We start from the raw sequence: 18453 nt of genomic DNA, 5'->3' as shown, positions 1-18453 counted from the left end.
TGGGGACTGGTGACATGTTGGGCAGGGTTTTTTCGTCCCATCACGGTGCTCAGCCTCTCCGATGCCACGTCCTCATTCTTCACAGGGGACGCCGGTGCCCGGGGGACTCCTACCCACCTACCAGGAGGCAAAACAAATTCATCAGACCCCTACACTCTAGCACCAAGAGGAAGAGATGAAAAAACAAGGTGGGGGCCCTTAACCCAGCCAGAATAAGGAAACTGTTTGACTCAGACAACATGCTGCATTAGCAAAAGTGGAGCATGCGCCTCTGTAGACGGACGAGATGATGTTGGAGTAAGTCACAGCGGTCCATTGAAGTCTGTGGTGCTGTGTTGATCTACGCCAACGGAGGATCTCACCCCTACCCCCTACAGCATGATGCCCTTAGAAGTCAGCGCTGGAGGAGCCCATCCACTCCACCAGTCCCAGGGCCATGGCAGGATGGCCCCGTTTGCCGGAGGTTTGTACCAGGCTGGTTTTAAATGCCCCAACAACAGCAGGTTGAAAGTTTTTCCTAACAAAAAGATTGTTCATGGGGAAAGACGGCCTTCTAGCAAAAAGAAACCTTTCCACAAAGAGGCGGCAGCCAGCAACCCTTCCCAGGTGCTGTGGTTTGCAGAGAGCTGCGTTACACTTTTATCAGTCTGAAAAAACACTCAAACCCAGCAACGACAGTGCTATTGACAGTTTTTGTTTATCAAAAAACACCCGCCAGCGGCTCCCCCAGGGGGTCAACTGGGCATCCTAGGAACCAGATTTGGGGAGCGGAAGTGTCACACACGGATCGGTGTCGACAGAGACGTACGTTGGCAGAATGTAGGGCCCGTGAGAGGTGCCAGACTCACAGCTCCTGCGAACTGATGCGTTGCGACCAGCCACGGACAAGAAGAGCACGGGCCTGAAGGAGCCGCCACTAGCCGGGCTCAGCCTTTGGCCGCCCCAGGGACATGGGTAGCTTTTGTTACGGGGAGACAAAAAGCTCACAGCAGCCGCCACGGGGCAGCAGAATTGAGATGAGAACCAGCCGTTTCACGGTGAAAAACTGCCGACTGCATTCCTTGTTCTCCGAGCCACCGCTTCATCTGAGCTGCCCTGCTGAGAGTTAGCTGGAGTGTTTGCGGATGTGGGGAGAGGGGGGTTGTACTAGCCACTGAAACCTACCAGCCCCGTACCGCTCATCAGTTAATATTTGTAGTATGCCAGCTCTTGGAAGCCCCAGGGATGGGTCAGGAACCCGCTGAGCTGGGAGCTGTACAGAGACGCCACAAAAAGATAGTCCCTGCCCCAACACGCTTCCAATAGAAGAGAAGAGACAAGAGGTGGCGACAGAGAGGGGACGCTCAAGGAAATGAGACAGGCCAGGGGCTTTGCGCAATTAGACGGTGGCATAGGGGCCACCTGGCCAGTCCAGCAACACATGGGGAAGGAGAGAATCCTCTGTACCTTCCTCCATCTAGAATTCCCAGAGGCACTCGCTGGTGACTTCCTCGCTATCCGCCAGGAGGGTCCCGTTCCGGTCTCCTCGCATGTAGTGCCCGTTGGGGGCGAGCACGGCCAGGATGTTACTCCCTTGGATCTCAAGGCAAAAGTTCAAGGCAAACTTCCCCCAAGTCCTGAAGGTGCCGTCTGAGCTCAGAGACCAGAAGCTCCTGCCGCAGGCTGGGGAAGGAAGGGGCGCTCGTGATAGCGTTGGGGAGCGCCAGCAGACCTTCACTCCCACTCCACCACCGGGCCCTCGGGGGAGGAGTCAACGAAAGCACAAACTTAGAGGGGCCCCAGGGCTCCCCTGGTTATACCGGGTTTGTAGCGTCAAGAGAGGTTACCAAACTCCCAGACACACCCCAGCGAATTCCACTGACACATTGCCAAGCGAAGTCTTTTTCTCCCCTGCTGGGTCCCCTCTCTGAGCCCTGGGCAGCGCCCCAGCGCCCACACGCTCATCTCCTTAACTGTCGACATTTCCCTGTGGCGTTTTTTGGGGTGCGTGGGCTGACACCCCTGCAGCAGCTCAAGTGGTGCCTGCTTCCCCCCACCCCGAGTGATGAGCTGCATGTGCCAGCCCGGGGAGAGCAGGACCCACACTGCACCCCTCTGCTTGGGAAAGCCCCGGTGTCACCCCTCTGTCTCCCGCTGGGGGGCTGCATCTAATCTGGGCCCAGAAAGTACATGGAGGCGAGTATTGTCCACCCTGCACTCTGGCTTTTCCGGCTCTTTTTGCCTCTCTGGTTGCAAAGCTGGTGAGATGAGGAGGGTGCAGGACACCCCTTGAGACCTTGAGGGGGACGGGGGGCTGCAATGGGCACATACGCCTCACTTCCCTCCCCAGACGGAGTGCCGTCTGCTCCTGCGCCCCGTGCTTGTTCCAGGACTCGAACACGAGAGCAGAGCTGTAGGGGCCTGAGGTCCGGTTGATGTGAATCAGCTCCCAGGTGGGACGGTTCTGGCCCCATTTGCCCTGCGGCCCAGCCGGGCTCAGCCCCCCGGGTTCCCTTACCTTGGAAGTGGTAAATGCCTGGCTTGCAGGGCAGCAGCTCGATGCAGTCTGGATCCACCAGGTTACACTGCAGCACGTCATGGCAGGCCGAGCTCCCGACGTAGCCGTACTGGCCGCGCAGCACCAGGAAGGAGCGGTTGGCCAGGCGTACCCCAAATGCCTCGCTGGGCCCTGGCAGAGGGGAAGGGTTAGAGAGGCAGGTCGGGGGCTCTGAGGGGCAGAGGCCTGGAGCCAGCGCCGTCGGCTGGGAGGTGAGTTCGGGGGAGTCTGGCCCACTTGAGCTGTTGCAGCCCAGATGTTTCATGCAGCGAGGGGAGAGGGCTGCAGCCATGTGGGACATGTGCGCCTTCCGCTGGCAGCGCCACAGAGGGGTGCTGGCCTCGGCTGGCCCTACAGGGCTGTCCAAGGGTGGGAACCCAGGGATTAGTGGGGCAGGGTCTCAGACCGGGGACAGGGAGCCGACTCAGCGCTGGATGCTGACATAAGGGGCTTGTCCGCCCAGTTACGGCCTCTGAATCCAAATTTCACTCCGTGAGAATTAAAAGTTCTCCTCACACTGGTTTCTCGCGCCCTGGGCAGCTGGGGGCGGGGGACAGGGCAGAGGCAGCACGCTGAGCCCCTAGGCAGGGAGGGAGCCCTTCATCTGTGACCCCTCCCAGAGTGGGGGGGTGATGGGCCCCTCAGAGAAGTGCCACCCGCTCACACAGCAAGGTGTGAGACACCTGAGAACAGGGGAATGTTGACATGAGTGCGGCCGGCTGGGTTCGCAGCTTCCCGGCAGGGAGGCCTAGGAACATGCGCCCCTCCCCACACGGAAGAAGCAACAAGTCCCCATCACTGACTCCTGATGCCTGAATGGCCTCAGTCCCAGAGCCACAGAGACGCATGGGGGGGCCTGCATTGCTCAGCTGTTGGCAAGGTCCAGGGGGGTCACCCCGCCCCCCCCATGCTCCTTACCTGGATGCACTGCACTGGCCTCCACCAGCCCGATGGGCATAATGCCCAGGTACCGGCCGTTGAAAGCTTGCAGGAAGATTTTCCCACAATGCCACCGGGCCCGGAACTTGGTCTCTGGCTCCATGCGCCTGCCATTGGCCACCACGCTCTTGAATTTCCTCTGCAGGAAGTGGCAGGAAAGAGGTGAGTTCCCGCCAGCCAGCGCCAGGCTGTCATGCGTAGCAGGGCCCTGCACCGGGGAGTCGGGAGATCCAGGGCCCACCCCCTCACCAAGAGCAGCCCTGGCCATGAAAGGGAGGAGGCTCCCTGGGGATCTGGTGGGGATAGTTTACACCTTAAAGAAACAGCATGAGCCCTGGCAAAACTGCCTTGCATAGCCATGTCACTGTTCCCCGATGGGCTCATTAAGAGACTGTTATAACATCGTGTAACTCGAGGGGACGCCCTCACCGGGAATCGCGTGTTCAGTTCTGGTCACCTAGAAATGGAAGGGGTCCAGAGAGAAGCAATAGAACGATGAGCACAGCGCCCCTTGGTTCAGGGGCAGGATCAGGCTCTCTGGGCCGACAGTGTCCCTCGGCGAGCCGGCAGAGGGTTTGCTCACCTGGGCCAGGTAGCTGTTGTGAACCGTTCTTAGCTGCACCGCGTTGGTGTCCGGATCGAACTCGTAGTGGAAGACGGACTTCGGGGTCACTTTGTCCGAGCCGGCGTACACTTCCATGTCTGCACAGAAGGGGAGAAAATCGGGCCATGTCCAGCCACGTGTAGCCAGAGAGGGTGCTGTCGCTTGGCTCAGGGCTGATTTGAAATCAGGTTCCCAAATGACAGTAGCACCTGCAACTCCTAGTCAGGGATCGGGGCCCCAGCATTCTATGTCCTCTTCGTTGTATCTTGGGGCTTTCAAAACACTAATGCATGTATCCTCCCAACGCCCTGGTGAGAGGTGGTTGGGGGATCCCCATTTCACATGTTTCACATGATTTAAAGCCAAAAATGTCAACTAATTTCAGGGGCCCGAAGTGAGAAGCCCTGGGCTGGATTCTTCAGAGTACCGAGCGGTTAGTCCTCAGCACCTCTGCAAATCAGACCCCAGGTGCCTTAAGTCAGGAAATGAGGAATGCGCAGCGGCCAGCTGAAAATGTTTGGTTTAAGTGACTTGCCCAGCACCACGCAAGAACGCTGTGTCAAGGGCGGGGCTGGAAACCAACTCGCCACGTGCCATTCAGCTGCCTTAACCCTGAGAGCATCCTTCCTCGACTTGCACCCCCGGCGTTACCAACCTACACACCTTCCCAGGGCCGCAGCAACGGAGGCAGGGGCCTCCAGCCAACAGCCCCTTGGTTCAACCCGGCGCACAGGCCGGGCTGTGCACTGAATGAGGCAGGGGTCCTGTGGAAAAAATAGCATGTGACCATGTAATTAAAGACGATCCTGACGCATATGCACGGGGGGGCTCAAATTAAAGTTGTACACGCAACCTTAATTCTGGCATTTCCTGACTTTAGAGTGCTCGATTTTGCTCAACCTTCACGTTCCTTAAGATCGGTTTTGTGGGTGCAACCTCCCACATTAAAAAAAACAACAAAAACCCAGCCCATAAACATTTTAAAAACAAACATTCCATCAGGTGGAAACACGCTGCTCCCAGGGTGGGGGCATCTTTAGATCCACAGCACGGAACCTCCGCCGCGTGCGCCATCTGAGTGACTAGCAGCGGTAGTAGGCTGTTATCTTCAACATGGCCCTGCCACTGCAGGGGGGATGGAGACACACTGTGCCCCTGGGTTTCACGGCTGTTTGCTGACAACAGAGGAACGGTGACACTCGGGAATAATGGCTTCATTTCCAGGTTCCATAGGGGAGTGGCTACAGATCCTTCTGGCCCTGTCCCCACCTCCCACTTTCTGTCCCCTGCCGCCCCCGTCCCTTCCCTCTCCAGCTCCTGCCTCTCTTCCCCTTGCACCTATCCCTCCCCCTGCCTCTGCTTCTGCCCACCCCTCTCCCCCCAGGATCCTATTCTCCCTTCCTGCTGAGCTCCTTTTCTGCCCCACCACCCCCTGCAACTCTTCCTCACCCTGCCCCCCATCCCTCGACATTCGAGTTAGGTAACGTCTTCCTTCTCCTCACTGCCTAGGCCCCAGCAGGGAGGGGGGTTTTGAGAGCAGAGGGGAGACAGTCTCTCTGCTCTCAGTTCCCAGCTCCCAGCCCTGAGGAGCAGCAAATGGCAGGAAAAGGCCTGCTCAGCCTGTAGCCCATACGCTAAATTCACGAATATACTGCACGATAGGATAAAGGCACGCTCGGTCACGCTGTGCGGCTGGCGCATGCACAGTCTGGTCACACGCAGGAGCTGGGAGGGGCTGGAGCATGCTCAGTGCTGCTGGAAGACTCAGAGAATTTAGCTGCCAACCTCTAACAAGTCTCTGCTGGGCAGGCGTGAACTGAGATTCTTCAGAGGTTTATAACTTGACCAAACTTGGGCACGTTTTTTTACAGGGACAACAAAAGGCATTCCCTGAGAACCAGGTGGCCCCTCCTGGGAAATTGCAAGTCCCTGCTCCAAAGCATGGAGGTGTTGGAGCAGTTCGGCCAACCTCATGGGTCCAAAAAGGGTTGGGCCTCAAAAAAATCATAACATTGGCTTTAAAATCATGAGACTTTTAAAAATAACAACATATGGATTATTTTTATTTGCCTACCGATGCCATAATCTTTAGACTTCACTTTTTAAACCTTTTCTCCACACCCAGCAGGGCTAGAAGATTCCTTTAAACAAAAAAATGAAAAGCTGAGATTTTCCCCAAGCACATGCCTCCAGGTGCTGGGGCTTTCAGAAAAGCAGCAAAAAATTGCAAAACTCGCAGTTAAGTTGCAGGAATTGCCAACATTGCTTGAGTAGCGCTGCTCAATGAAGAGGTTTTTAAGGATTTTTTTTTAACATGGGCAAAACAACCTATTTCCCTCTAGCCGCGGTCACAGAAACAGCAGAGCCAATTTAGCTGAACGTTACCAAAAGAGAATCTAGCCTGGCTGAGGCCGACTCCTGGCATGGGACATTTCAGCCAGGCTGGTGAAGTTATAATCCCCTGCTTGCAGTTGCTTACAGTGGAAAGTGGTGGCCAGCCTTATCTGTGAGCATCACGGGCATCATTAGCTGCTCTGGCTCTAATTTTCTTGTAAAGAGGTTAGTTAGCTTAGTGCTGGCTGCCGGGCAAGCCCTGTCTTTATCCTCATAACAGCTACTGCATGGGCAGTGGCCAGAGAAGCGTTCCCCATACTACTCTGCCAAGGTGTAGCCGCCCCGTCCTGGAGAGATCACAGGAGATCCCTCTGCATGGCCTAGTCACTCCTCCACCCTTCTGCTGAGACCATCAGTGAGGGTGCCACTGATGCTGGTGTTTTTTTGTGATGTAGGCCCACGTCCCATTCGGGGATAGAATGAGACACCGCCCCCCCACTCCCTGCTTGCTCCAACCCACCCCATTCAGTTGCTACCATCTCGTCGGTGTTTTGGCCGCTCGTAACAGCTTTGCCCTGATCTGCTGTGAGCAGGTGTCTAGACCATAGCTCCATGTCTCCGTATCCCGGCCACCGGAGCCATCTTACACCCAGAAATAATCCTATTCAAAAGTGAATCACCCAAATTCTCCCTGAGCATGCCCTCCGTGCCGCCTCACAGCGGTTGCGGGTGGGCTTCACAGGGTGAAGGCAGGGCAGGACTGTGCAAAGAACTGTCGACCAGGGCAGGGGCCATGTCCTGGCATCCTTCAGCCGTCCCCTCCGTGCAAGCTCAGACTGGAAAATGGAATTTACTTGCCACATATGACGGACACGTATCTCTTGGCCTTAGTTTTCAGACTGACCCATTGCGGACACCTCTTTACGACGAACCATTCTTCCTCCTCTTTGGGGTTGTCTCCGAGGCACAAGAGCCCCCGGCTCCCCTGCGGGTACAAGACGTGCCCATCGTGGTCGCTCAGGAAAGCCAGGCACCTGGGTTTGAGGTTTAAGGTGAAGGCGGTCTGTGCAGAGGGCTTCTTGGCTAGCTTCTCCGCTCTGGAGACGTACTTGTGGCTGGCCGTCTCCAGGTGGTACATCCCGTTCTTGAACCGTAGCACGAAGCCGCATTCCTCCAGGTAGGGCACCGGGGTGTCTACCCACACCCTGTCCAGGTCCGCGTCGGCTCGGGCGTAGCACTGGCTGGTGGGGTTGTACAGCACAACGTGGACGTGCATGGCCAGCTGGGGCAACCACTTTTGGTAGGAGGATGGGCTACGGGAAACGCAGAAAACATCCTCCCCGTCAGACTCCAGGTACTTCTTGCTGTCCATCAGTTGGAGAGTCCATCTGCCGCTGCGATGGAGTTCCAGGAGGAACTGGCTCTGCTGGATGGATGCCGGTTGCCCGCACCGGACTGATCCGTCGGGATCCACTAGGAGGTAGCAGCCCTGGTGCCCCAGCAGCTCCACCACCGTCTGCTTTCCTTGCTTCATGGTGACCTGCAGCTCCCAGGTCTGCGGAAAAGCAACGAGCCAGAGTCAGCTGATGAGGCCTTAGAGAAATCCCTCTGGCCGTGAGCTGCGATGGACAGGCCCACTGCTCCTAATCTCTCCCCGGGTCCCTGCAGTGACGGTGACCTGGCAGGAGCATCCCACTGCCAAGTATTCGTCCCAGTACCCAGCTACAGCGCCTCCTTCCCCAGCTCCAGGCCACTTGCTCCTTTCCCACCAGCGCCAGGGACTGTGAGCTCGGCCCCGTGACGTGGGGTTTGTTGTGAAGTCAGTCTGGGCAGACATGCACACAGAGGGATGCACAACACCACACACACACACACACACACACACACGCCAATGGTTTCCCCTCCCTATGCGACCAAAACCATTCACCCCCATCTCCAGGGCCCCTCACAGCCATGACCCCAAATAGCTCCCAGATCTCACTGGGCCACAGAAGCTCCACACATGCCCCCTGCCAGAACAGCCAGCCACTTCCATGGTCTACCTCCCGCCCACCGTGCTGCCTAGTCTCCCCCACCCCTCTGTCAAACGCTGGCCCATTGCTGCCTCTGCCCCTGTCTGCTTTGCTGTGCTCCAGCCCGATGCCCAGTGCTCTGCAGCCATAGAGCTGGTAGCCAGCTCCTTCCTCTGCCAGCCTCTCTCACCCCTCCTTGTCTCCCGCCCTCTCAGTGTCTCGTTCCCACCACCACGGCGTGGTGCGCTGCCAGCCGTCTGCACATACATTGCCCCGTTTAAGAACAGAAGAATGGCCACACTGGGTCAGACCAACGGTCCATCCAGCCCAGTGTCCTGTCTGCCAACAGGGGCCAACGCCGGGTGCTTCAGAGGGAATGAACAGACCAGGTCATCATCAAGCAATGGGTTAGTTGGGGTTGGTCCTGCTGTGAGCAGGGGACAGGACTAGATGGCCTCCTGAGGGCCCTTCCAACCCTGATCTTCTCTGATTCTATGGGACAGGGAAGGATAGCTCCTCCCTGCCTATAGTCTCAGCAATTCAAACCACCAAGCGCCCGTCACGCCCACTGAGAGCCCAGGCCCCCGCGCTGTGGCCTCTGTATGGTCTCCCTGTTGGAGACAGGGTCACCGTCAAGTTTTTGGCCTTCATAGCTCTCCTAAGCGGCACCATCCCACCCTGCGTGGCCATGGCCTCACCCCACAGCGACATCCCACGGGAGCAAGAGAACCGTCAGCGCCCAGGGTGCGGCTGGCAGTTCTGTGCGAGACAAGGCTTCTCAGCCCCTGGCCCGTGCAGCTGGCGCTCGCTCTGGGAAGAGCAGGCTAGGTGCTGTAACAGAGAGTCAGGGGTCAGCTGGCTCTGCTCAGGCCTCTGACTCAGCTGGGCAGGGAGTTAGCGATTAGGAAAGCCAGCCACTGGGACAAGCTGAATCACTGTTGGCTCCTCTGGTAGGGCTTGGAGAAGGGTAATTCCCAGGCAGAGGGCCTGGCGGAGGACGTAAGGAGGGAGATGGGCTCCTGAAGCAGGAGGGACTGAGAGAGTCAAAGGGGAAAAGTTCAGGACAGGTGGAGGAACTGTTTGCGGTTTCGCCTACGTTTGACATGGGGAAAATAGACCTGTGTCTGGCAGTGCTTCTGGGCGAGGCAGTGAGTCCTTCATGAGCCGAGCAGGGAGACAGGCCAGCCGCTACAGGCTGGTACCTCAGTGGCTTCGGAGCACAATACAAACCCCATTTCTTCATCCTCACCTCCCTGGAGTAACACCAGCAACACAAAACCGGCTGGCAAAACTCACCCCACCGCAGGGAGAGACGGCGAGATCTCACGTGTGCGCTAGAGAAGTTTGGGAGGCTCTTAGAGGATATAAGCCATGATCTGAGACTTCAGTAACTCAGCCAGAGGTCAGGGGCCTATTACGGGAGTGGGTGGGCGAGGTTCTGTGGCCTGAGTTGTGCAGGAGGCCAGACTTAGATGATCATGATGGTCCCTTCTGACCTATGAGTCTAAGTTTATACGCCCCATACAAAAACCTGTATAGATGGACAGACTGTACAATCCCACCCTCACCTGTTGTGGAGGTGCAGGTGTCACAGACCAGACAGACCATTTCTACTGTCCTCAAGCTCTTCACTTCTATAATAAACACGAACAACGTGTGATTTGATCACTGACTGGCCCTAGAACTGGAAAATTTCCTAGAGAGGAAAATTGTTTTCCTCTCCTGCGAAAATATTTTTGAGCTCTGAGACGTTTTTTCCCCATCCCAAATCAGGATGAAAAGTCAACGTCTGAAAGATTTTGTGAGCCAAAAATAATTGTTTTAAACATGACGTAGTCCAATCAGAGCATTTCAAGATGTTTGTATTTGATTCGGATCGTATTTTAATTTAAAAAGGAAAGAAGCATGGCTAGAATTAGGTTACATTTCAAAACAAAAAGCCATTCAGACCTGGAAAAAAAACAATTTTTTTGTTTTGAAAATGCCAAAATGAGACATTCTGACAAACTTTTAAAACACAGCCATGATTTTTTCTAGTTGAGAAATGCGTCAAAGCTGACCCTCTCCCACAGAAAGTTTGTTTTGGTGACTCGGCGTTTTGGGACCCCCCAAAAAAGACGTTTCATTGACCGATGCCTGACCAGCTGTACTTGCAGCTGTACTTCAACTTCATATTTCAGATTCGTGTCCGAGTACCAGCATGCATCTGTCTGGAGCCCTCCTCCTACACTGAGCTAGCACCGTCAGAAGGCAAACCTCTGACTGCGTCTCAGAGCTCTGGGGAGCATGGAGGCAGGATCTGTGCCTTCCACACTCCACAGGGGCGCAGCCGGCTTTCCGCTGAGTTGCTGGCACAAGACTAGTGAACGTTGGTGGAGCTCCGTCTGCAGAACGGGTGTGTGCCGAGCGAACGCGTTACGCAGCGTGGGAAGTTAAATGTCACTTGATCCACAAAATTAACAGCTCCTCAGGAACTGACGAAGGCAAATAAAGGTGACAACACTGTCACGGCCTGTGCTCCAATGGAGCCCTGTAGCCAGGCAATGCCTGGTACAAAAGCCTGCCCTGCCGCCTCCCGTGCACAAGCAATACCTGACGTGGCGTCAGAAGCACCAGCAGGTGCCAGAGGAAACCAGCAACAAAGGCTGCAAACGGAAGAATGAAAAGCAGCAAAGGTTGCAGGCATCAGTGGCTCAGCTGGGACTAGTACCTGGGGGGTTCCCCTGGCTCCCACCGTCCTTGGCTCCTGCAACAGCCTCTGTGACATCACAGTCCCTCAGCCAGAAGCCCTGGAAGCAGCGCGGCCTCTCTGCCTTCTTAATTCCCTGCTCTGGGAGTGGCCGGGGAGGTGAGGGACAAACTCATCCAGACGCGCTGCAGACACCTCCCTGAAGAGGGGCGCTCGGCTCGTCTGCTCCTGTGCCTGGCACCTCTCCCAGCCCTGGCCACCGTCTGCTGAGACCCGGCCAGCTCCACTCCAGACAGCCGGAGAGCTCTGGGGAACTGGCCGGTGGAACGCCGGCACCTGCTGGGGGAGGTAGCAATGGTGAGAGGGGCCTGCCCAGGCTACTGGGTGGCGGGGCACGAGGCGGACACAAACCGTCATGGGGCGGCAGCTACAGGGAGACGTTGCGGGTGAGTTGGGCGGCTGCCGGCGCACCTGAAAGAGGAGACTGGGGCGTGTGTGACCGACGTCCTGGGGAGAGAGACAGGCTCAGCTCGCAGCCTTGCAGGAAAAATGCTTGAGAGAGCAATTTGCAATGCCCACTGTGAAGAAATAAGAGCCTGAGCCAAACCCCAGCAAAGCCACTGGGGGCGGTGGGGTCTTCTGAGACCACTGGGCCCTGGGCGTGCCCCGTGTAGCTCTGCTGAGAGGCGGAGGTAGGTGAAAACTCCCTGAGTGTCTGAGAGGGGTAAACGGGGAGCAGGAACTGCTCCTTTGCCAAGCTGGGGGGGGGGGGGGTGAGCAATGGGGTGAAAGCAGGAAGGGAACAATGGGGTTGAATCTCAGGGACCATTTACTAATGGTGACCCTGTATTTGGCTGTGGGATATCACCCCAGAAGAGGGGCAGGAGCCGTATGGCTGGGGACCTTTGACACTAGACAGGCGAAAGCCCTGGAGAATAGGGTATAGGGAATAGCCCGGCACTTGCCTTGCCGCGTGGGGATATAAACTAGATGGACTCAGATAGGTCCTAATTTCTATAACGAGGCAGGGCTGGGCTGGGCCCTCCCCTGCTCAGATCCCCTAGCTCAGACAAGCCTGAAGTTCAACCCTCATTCAGCTGCATCACTCTCAGTGCATTGACGGGGCCTGCATTCCTCGTACCAGCCAGATGGGACTCCTGCATCCGCCCTTTGGTCCCAGCCTCTCACTCTGCAACCCAGGGGCCTGAAGCCTAGAGAGCTGCACTAGACCACATGGGAAATGCAGCCTCCATTTCTGGCCCTGGTGTCTTTTCCCCCCAGCGGCACCATTGTGAGACTCTGCTTTCCATTGCTTTATAACCTTACCAAGTGTCACCCGTTTGGAATGAGAATTGCAATGGCTGATGTCTGTCTCTGGCTGAAGTTTTAAAAAGAACCAAACAATTCATCCAAAACAGGTCAGCCATTTTCGAGAACAAGGCTAGGAAAAAATACATTGTTTGACCCCTATTAAAAAATTCTGGCACCTTTTTTTTTTAAATAGCTTTAAAATCGACTCAAATTTGACCAAGTGATAAGCCTTGGAAGCTGAGGAGGCCTTTCCCTGCAATGGCAGTTCTGGGCTGTTCCAGGCCGTGTGGGGTTCCCATCCAGACACATGGACTGGGTGTCTTTCCAGTGTTCTCCCCCTCACCCCAGTCGCGTAGAGGAGGAAGCTGTCTGATTTGCATGCAGAGGGGACAAGAAGTGACCTACATGTGCGTTATGGGGGGAAGTAGATGAAGAGAAGCGGCCCGAGGGTGCAGGAGACTAGGATTGTAGACTAGTGCGGTGGGTGGGAGGAGACCAGGACTGGCTGTGCCAGGGACTGGGATGAGAAGCCTGAAGAGTGCGGACTGGGTAGGTGAACAGTCAGGGAAAGACAGGACTGGGAAAAGCCGGCGTTGGAGGGGATGGGACAGAAGGGGGTCACGCTTGGGGGGAAATGAGCAGCAGACACTGCGCTCACTAGAAACACTCCCCTCCACCGCGTGGTTGGGAACCGAATGTGTGAAACCCACTGGCAAATTATCTCCCTCATCCCCGCCAGGGCTGTCCACATAGAGGATGACAACCTTCTACTGCTACCAGTTACTCCATTAACTTAAGTGCCAGGGATCTGTTTAGAGGAATTAATGGTTCCAACCCTGCTGATGACCATGTGGGTGTCTGTATGATGCTCGCTGACGGAATTTCTGTTTTTTCAGTGGGGTTTTTTAAAAACCTAGGAAATTACCAAAAAAAACAACTGTGTGAAAAGATCATTAAGGTTGAAAAGTCGAGCACTCAAAAACCAGCACGTGTGCAAGCTCAGTTCAGCCTTCTCCTGTATCCGCATGATGAGTCTTAAATGGCATGATCACCGGTTATTTTTCCCACCAGATCCCTAAAAGTCTGCCCCGAGCTGAGCTGTCAGTCAGCCGCGGCTGGCCCTGCTGTGTCTACACACAGGCACAGAGTGGAGGGAGGGCTGGGAAACGGCGCTGCAGCAATGGAAATGTGTCTCTTGGCTTTTGCTTATTAAGGCTCTTGAAGGCAGCGAGGGGGCAGTCTGGCCATCTCACCTCTCCAGCCTCCCTGACAGCCCCATCGCCCTTCTCCAGCCCGTGGACACCACAGCTGACTGGGTTAAACCTGTGTCTACTCAATCTAGCAGCCTTGCTGTTCACCCGTTTGCCCCTACATCCCCCCCACCCATCTGCCCCATTCTGCCCCCCCTCCCTGAGCTGCTCAGGTCACATTTGGAATTTGAGAGCAGGGTCTGTAACCCTCCCCCCTCCCCCCCGTGCGGTCAGGCCGGCCTGCAGAGTCCCACTGTGTCTCTCCTTGTCCAGGGGGGCGTTTTGCTTCACGCCATCACTAATTAGCCCCTTGCTGTTACCCGTTTGCCCCTACATCCCCCCTTCTGCCCCATTTCCCCCCCTGCTCAGGTCACATTTGGAATTGGTCTCTGGGGCTGCTCTCCTTGTCCGGGAAGGCCAGTAACACTCACAGCTGGGCAGCGAGGGTGGGGGCACGCTGCAGCAGGGGCCCTGCCCCTGTCCTATGGGGGCCCATCTCTGCCACATGGTGGCTTATGTGAAATACAACCATCCTGGCCCCATGCACCCCAGGCAAGCAAGGGGAGGAGGGCGGGAAGAAATGCTCATCTCTGCAGGCAGCGTCCCTGCCCAGCCAGCCCCGGGAGCAGAGCACTCAGCAGAAACGCGCTCCGGCAGTAAGCAGCTTCCCAGCGCTCTCTGCTGGGAGAGGAGATGCAGCCCCACCAAGCCCCCGGCCCTCGCCCTGCTCCCGGGGTGGGTTGCGAAACTTTGGCATCACAGTGGATTCACGCCTCCCTTACCTGCTTCCTGCCCAGTGAGTTCCCCAGGACGGTGACGCCATCCCCGTAGCATTCGCTGGTGAGGTAACTCCCGGCCCAGTTAATCAACCCCACTTTCATGGCTCCACAGCAGGGCAGCAGCCGGTGAAGCCCTGGTCCTGTGTGACATTAGTCCAGAACGCACCCCGGCTTTGATGACGCCCTCAGGCCTGGTCCAGCCCCAAGGTCACCTTCACAGGCCATCAGATCCCTCCCCAAGGCATTAAGGAAGCAGGAAGGGCCATTGCACGGCAGCGGGCAGGCTGGGCAGGGATCCCTGGATAAGATATGCCCCTGCCGGCCCGCCCTTTGTGACACACAGCATGCATCACTGCAGCTGGGGAAGTACCTAACAATGGGCCTGAACCCCAGTCTCCTGGAAGCCGTGGGAGACTCCCCATTGACTGCAGCGAGCATGGGGTCAGGGCTGACGCGCACCTTTCCACGGGGGACAATTCCTCTCCCTTCCCAATGCCCCCTCCCGACCCCTGGAGAAAACGAGCCGTGCAAACCCACTGAGCAGCACTGCTTCTCCAAATCGCACCCTCAGCCAGGCCGGCTGGTCTCAGACCCTTCCTCCCGCCACACACCCACCTGGGCGTCCAGCCCCCCGGGGACGGCCTTATTTCAACGGGGGTGAAAGGGGGGCAGAGAACAGCACTTTTCTCCTCTTCCCACGCCGCGGGGCCCAAGAGCGCCTGAGTCAGGCCACCCCCCACAGGGGATGGACAGCGCCCATTTACAGCCACGACAGCATCTTGTCACTACCTGGCAGATAAACCACCTCCTCCGACAGCCCACGGAGTAGGCAGTGCCAGCAAGACCTTTTAAACACTTTATTGCCGTTTCTTACGGGCATTACGGGAACATTCCCCAGCCCCACCTGAGTTCAGGGGCCTATTGTGCTAGGCACGGTCCATGCACCCCACCTCCTAACCTTTCATCCCACCTGGGTCACCCGCAGCCATCAGAGCCCTGTAGATGCGCACACGCGCACACACGCACACCTCTTCTGAGCAGAGGGATTTTCCTACCAGGGCACGGCCCAGTGAATTCAGTGTCCTCAGCCTGTCCGGGTCAGTGGCCAGCACCAGAAGGACCAAGGAATCCCCTAGACCTCGAGGACTCCGCTGGACTAACCTGCGCACCGGGGGGGGAGGGGGGGGAGCGCCTGCCCATCCCGTCTCAGTTAGTGGAGAGTTTTTGTCTGTTTTTTAAAGCCTGTCACTGAGCATTCCCGCTGCCCCCTCCTCGCTGGATTAGGAGCCAGGGCAACTGGTACCATTGTCTCTGCCCATCATCTCCTTGCCCACTTTAGCACTCCCGCTCCATCCACAAGTCGCCCCAGGCCTCTAGTCCCCTCCACCCCCATCTCGGCTGTCTCCCAGGGCTATGCTTGGTGGCTTTCGCTGCCTTCCACACACACCCTGCTGGTGTGTTTTCGTGGTGGCTGCTGCATCTTGAGCAGGGCCTTTCCCAGAGCTGCCCCCACGCCTGCCTATTGCCTGAGCGGTTACAGGTCGCAGAGGGCATGTCTGTGCTGCAATTCAACACACACAGCCCGGCCCATGGCAGCTGTCCCAGGCTCGCGGGCTGTAAAATGGCAGTGTCGCTGTTCAGGCTTGGGCTACAGCCCGGGCTCAGGGAACCCACAAGAGGGGGACCAGGACCAGGCACCAGCTCATAACTGAAGCCCCAGTCAGCTGACAAGGGCCAGCTGCAGGTGTTTAACTGCAGGGTGGACATACCCTGAAAGCCCTGCCCCGTGGCTAGCTCCTTCCTAGGATCTCCCCCCATGTCTGTATTGACTTTCACCTGCCCTCCTGCTGCCTATCTGCTTAGCTTCCTTAGAACCGTGCGTCCCCCCACATTTTGCCAGCGCACTGCTCAGACCATCAACACCAGAGACAGCGCCAAACCCGAACTGGCCAGCCCACCGGCGCAGGAAGAAAAGCCCTGCCACACAGGAGTCCCTTCAAGCCTCATTTGTTTCTTCTCTACCCTGGCTCCTCCTATCCCAGGCCCAGTGGGGTGTTTGCCAGTCTCACGCCAACCAAGTGCCTGAGACTCAGTCCTCTGTGTGCCCAGCTCCAGGGTGATCAGCACAAACTGCACCCAATGAAAAGCACATCCCAGCAGTGAGTTATCTTCCAAGGGGATCTAACCCACCAGAACCCCGCTGGATTTGAGCTGTGCCCCATCCCTCCTTCCAACTGCAGGCTAGGAAACAGAGCTTGCAGATAAGCCAGCTGTGCTCAGTCTTCATTCACCTCACCCCATCCTTACAGCAGGCAGACCTCACTGACCCCAGCCTGAGGAAAGACACAGCCACAAGGAAAACTCAAGTGGTTTTATGATGATCCAAACAGCAGCACCTGAAGAGTTACGACCCAGAGGCGTTTCCGGCATCGTGGCATTGAGGAGAGGGGCTCTGCTGTCAGTGGTCCTCTCCTCATGCCAGGTCTCCTCTGCGGCCTCCCCAACACGCCTGCTTGAAGAATATTCTCATGAGAAGCTGACAGGGGCACCTCTCCCAATGGTCAGACCCACAGGGCTCGTTTTCCTGGGGCAGCCCAGCTTCATTCCTGTCACGGTTATGCCGTGCTCTGCCCTCTCTGCTATTAAACTAGTGCTTGGGTTTGCACCACTTCCCTAGTGACTAACCCCCCCTAAACCATCTCTCTGCAAGGGAGAACTCCCCGCCACCACTTGGTCAGAGGCACCTCTGGCCAGAATATCACATACTCGGGCTATGTTTTCTGCCCTAGCTTCATACGAGTGCACCTAGTTTGACCCACTTGGGCCCTCAAATGTAGGTCTCTGTATCCACAGGAGGCAGGCAGGCGAACCCGAAGCCTTCCCTTCCCCTCTCCCATCCACCTGCCGGAGCCTTGTTCAGCTGGGGGCTAGGGTGCGCTGTCTCTACCGCAGCTCAGGGTTGAGAAGCGTCAGTTCACCTCCCAGCCACCACCTTACACTGGACAGTCACGTCACCAGCCCACAGAGCCCAGCAGCACAGAGCCCAGCAAAGCTCTCCAACGGGCTGGTGGGGCAGCAGACACCCCACGGCCCACCTCCCCTCCCCACCAACAAGGGCCCCACCAGGATGAAACTGACACGCAGGAAGCAAAGGGGCCAGCTGGCACCACCGGCCCTAGCAAGGAGCTTTGCCAACACAAATCTAGGAGCTGGGGAGACCGCTGTTACTCTGCATGGAGGAGCGCAGGTGTTCAGATGAAGCAGACTAAAATTTATCACCAGCCTCCCCCAGAGTCATGGGGATGGGATGGAATTTTCATATCCGAGTGCCTTGAGTTTGCTTAAAAATGGGGGGGGGAGAAGGGGTTTGTGCTATCACAAAGAAGTTGTCCAATTTTCAGGGAGTGCTTCACTATCTGTGACTACCTCACAACATGTGCACCGCTCTCCTCCTAGCACCAGACAGGGCAATACACGGCCACTCGAAGAGCAGGGGAGGTTCTAGCAGAGATCTGCTGAACCCATCTGCCAAGTGCCTGCCAACAGGTGGCTGCCTTAAGCGCCTGCACGGACACGCAGCTGCCTCTGGATCCCACCCACCATTTCCACTTCCGCAGCAGCTGGCCGCTTGCGCCCAGTCTCAGCCTGCAGGTCGTCAGTTTCACACCTGGGAACGTCTCTCAAGTGATGACCTGAGACAGCGGGAGCAACAGTCAGCAATAAAACCTGCTGTGCAATGCACCCCCGGGCCAAAATTCTCCTGACACTGGAATTCAGAGTGGCTGGATAACGGAGCAATGCACGAGATTCTCCATACATTTGATCCTCTGGCGTTCCACCGGCAGGGTGTCCCTGCTGCTCTCTGTGTTCACCTCCTTAGTCACCCCGACCCTCACGCACAAAATCCGGCACCTCTGCCGCTGAGAAAGAGGTAGGGCGTAGGATACAAACCGGTGGAGTTTTATTACTCAATATACAATAGCACATTACAGTCAGAGT

At 56.8% G+C, this 18453-nt stretch overlaps 1 protein-coding gene across 1 annotated transcript; it reads right to left on the bottom strand.

The window, feature by feature from the left end:
- On the bottom strand, positions 1 to 14556 carry FSCN3 (fascin actin-bundling protein 3). Its single transcript, XM_067531424.1, has 7 exons — positions 14458 to 14556; positions 7272 to 7968; positions 4059 to 4177; positions 3455 to 3614; positions 2498 to 2668; positions 1447 to 1662; positions 1 to 117 (listed from the first exon to the last, which is right to left on the bottom strand). Exons 1-6 carry the CDS (start codon positions 14554 to 14556, stop codon positions 1457 to 1459), a joined length of 1452 nt encoding a protein of 483 aa, XP_067387525.1. The 3' UTR covers positions 1 to 117; positions 1447 to 1456.
- Positions 14557 to 18453: the final 3897 nt, after the last annotated feature.

The sequence above is a fragment of the Emydura macquarii genome, unplaced genomic scaffold, assembly GCF_026122565.2.
Source record: "Emydura macquarii macquarii isolate MOO-44397 ecotype Brisbane River unplaced genomic scaffold, CSIRO-AGI_Emac_v2 contig_3219, whole genome shotgun sequence".
NCBI lineage: Eukaryota > Metazoa > Chordata > Testudines > Chelidae > Emydura > Emydura macquarii.
Note: the sequence above shows the minus strand (reverse complement) of the source record. Positions and strands in the feature narration are given on the sequence as shown.

Coding starts and splice junctions, on each gene's coding strand:
- FSCN3 (XM_067531424.1), bottom strand. CDS start 14,556: ATGAAAGTGGGGTTGATTAACTGGGCCGGGAGTTACCTCACCAGCGAA. Junction 7,969..14,457: donor ACTCACTGGGCAGGAAGCAG/GTAAGGGAGGCG, acceptor GCTTTTCCGCAG/ACCTGGGAGCTGCAGGTCAC. Junction 4,178..7,271: donor ATACGTGTCCGTCATATGTG/GCAAGTAAATTC, acceptor CCTTCTGTGCAG/ACATGGAAGTGTACGCCGGC.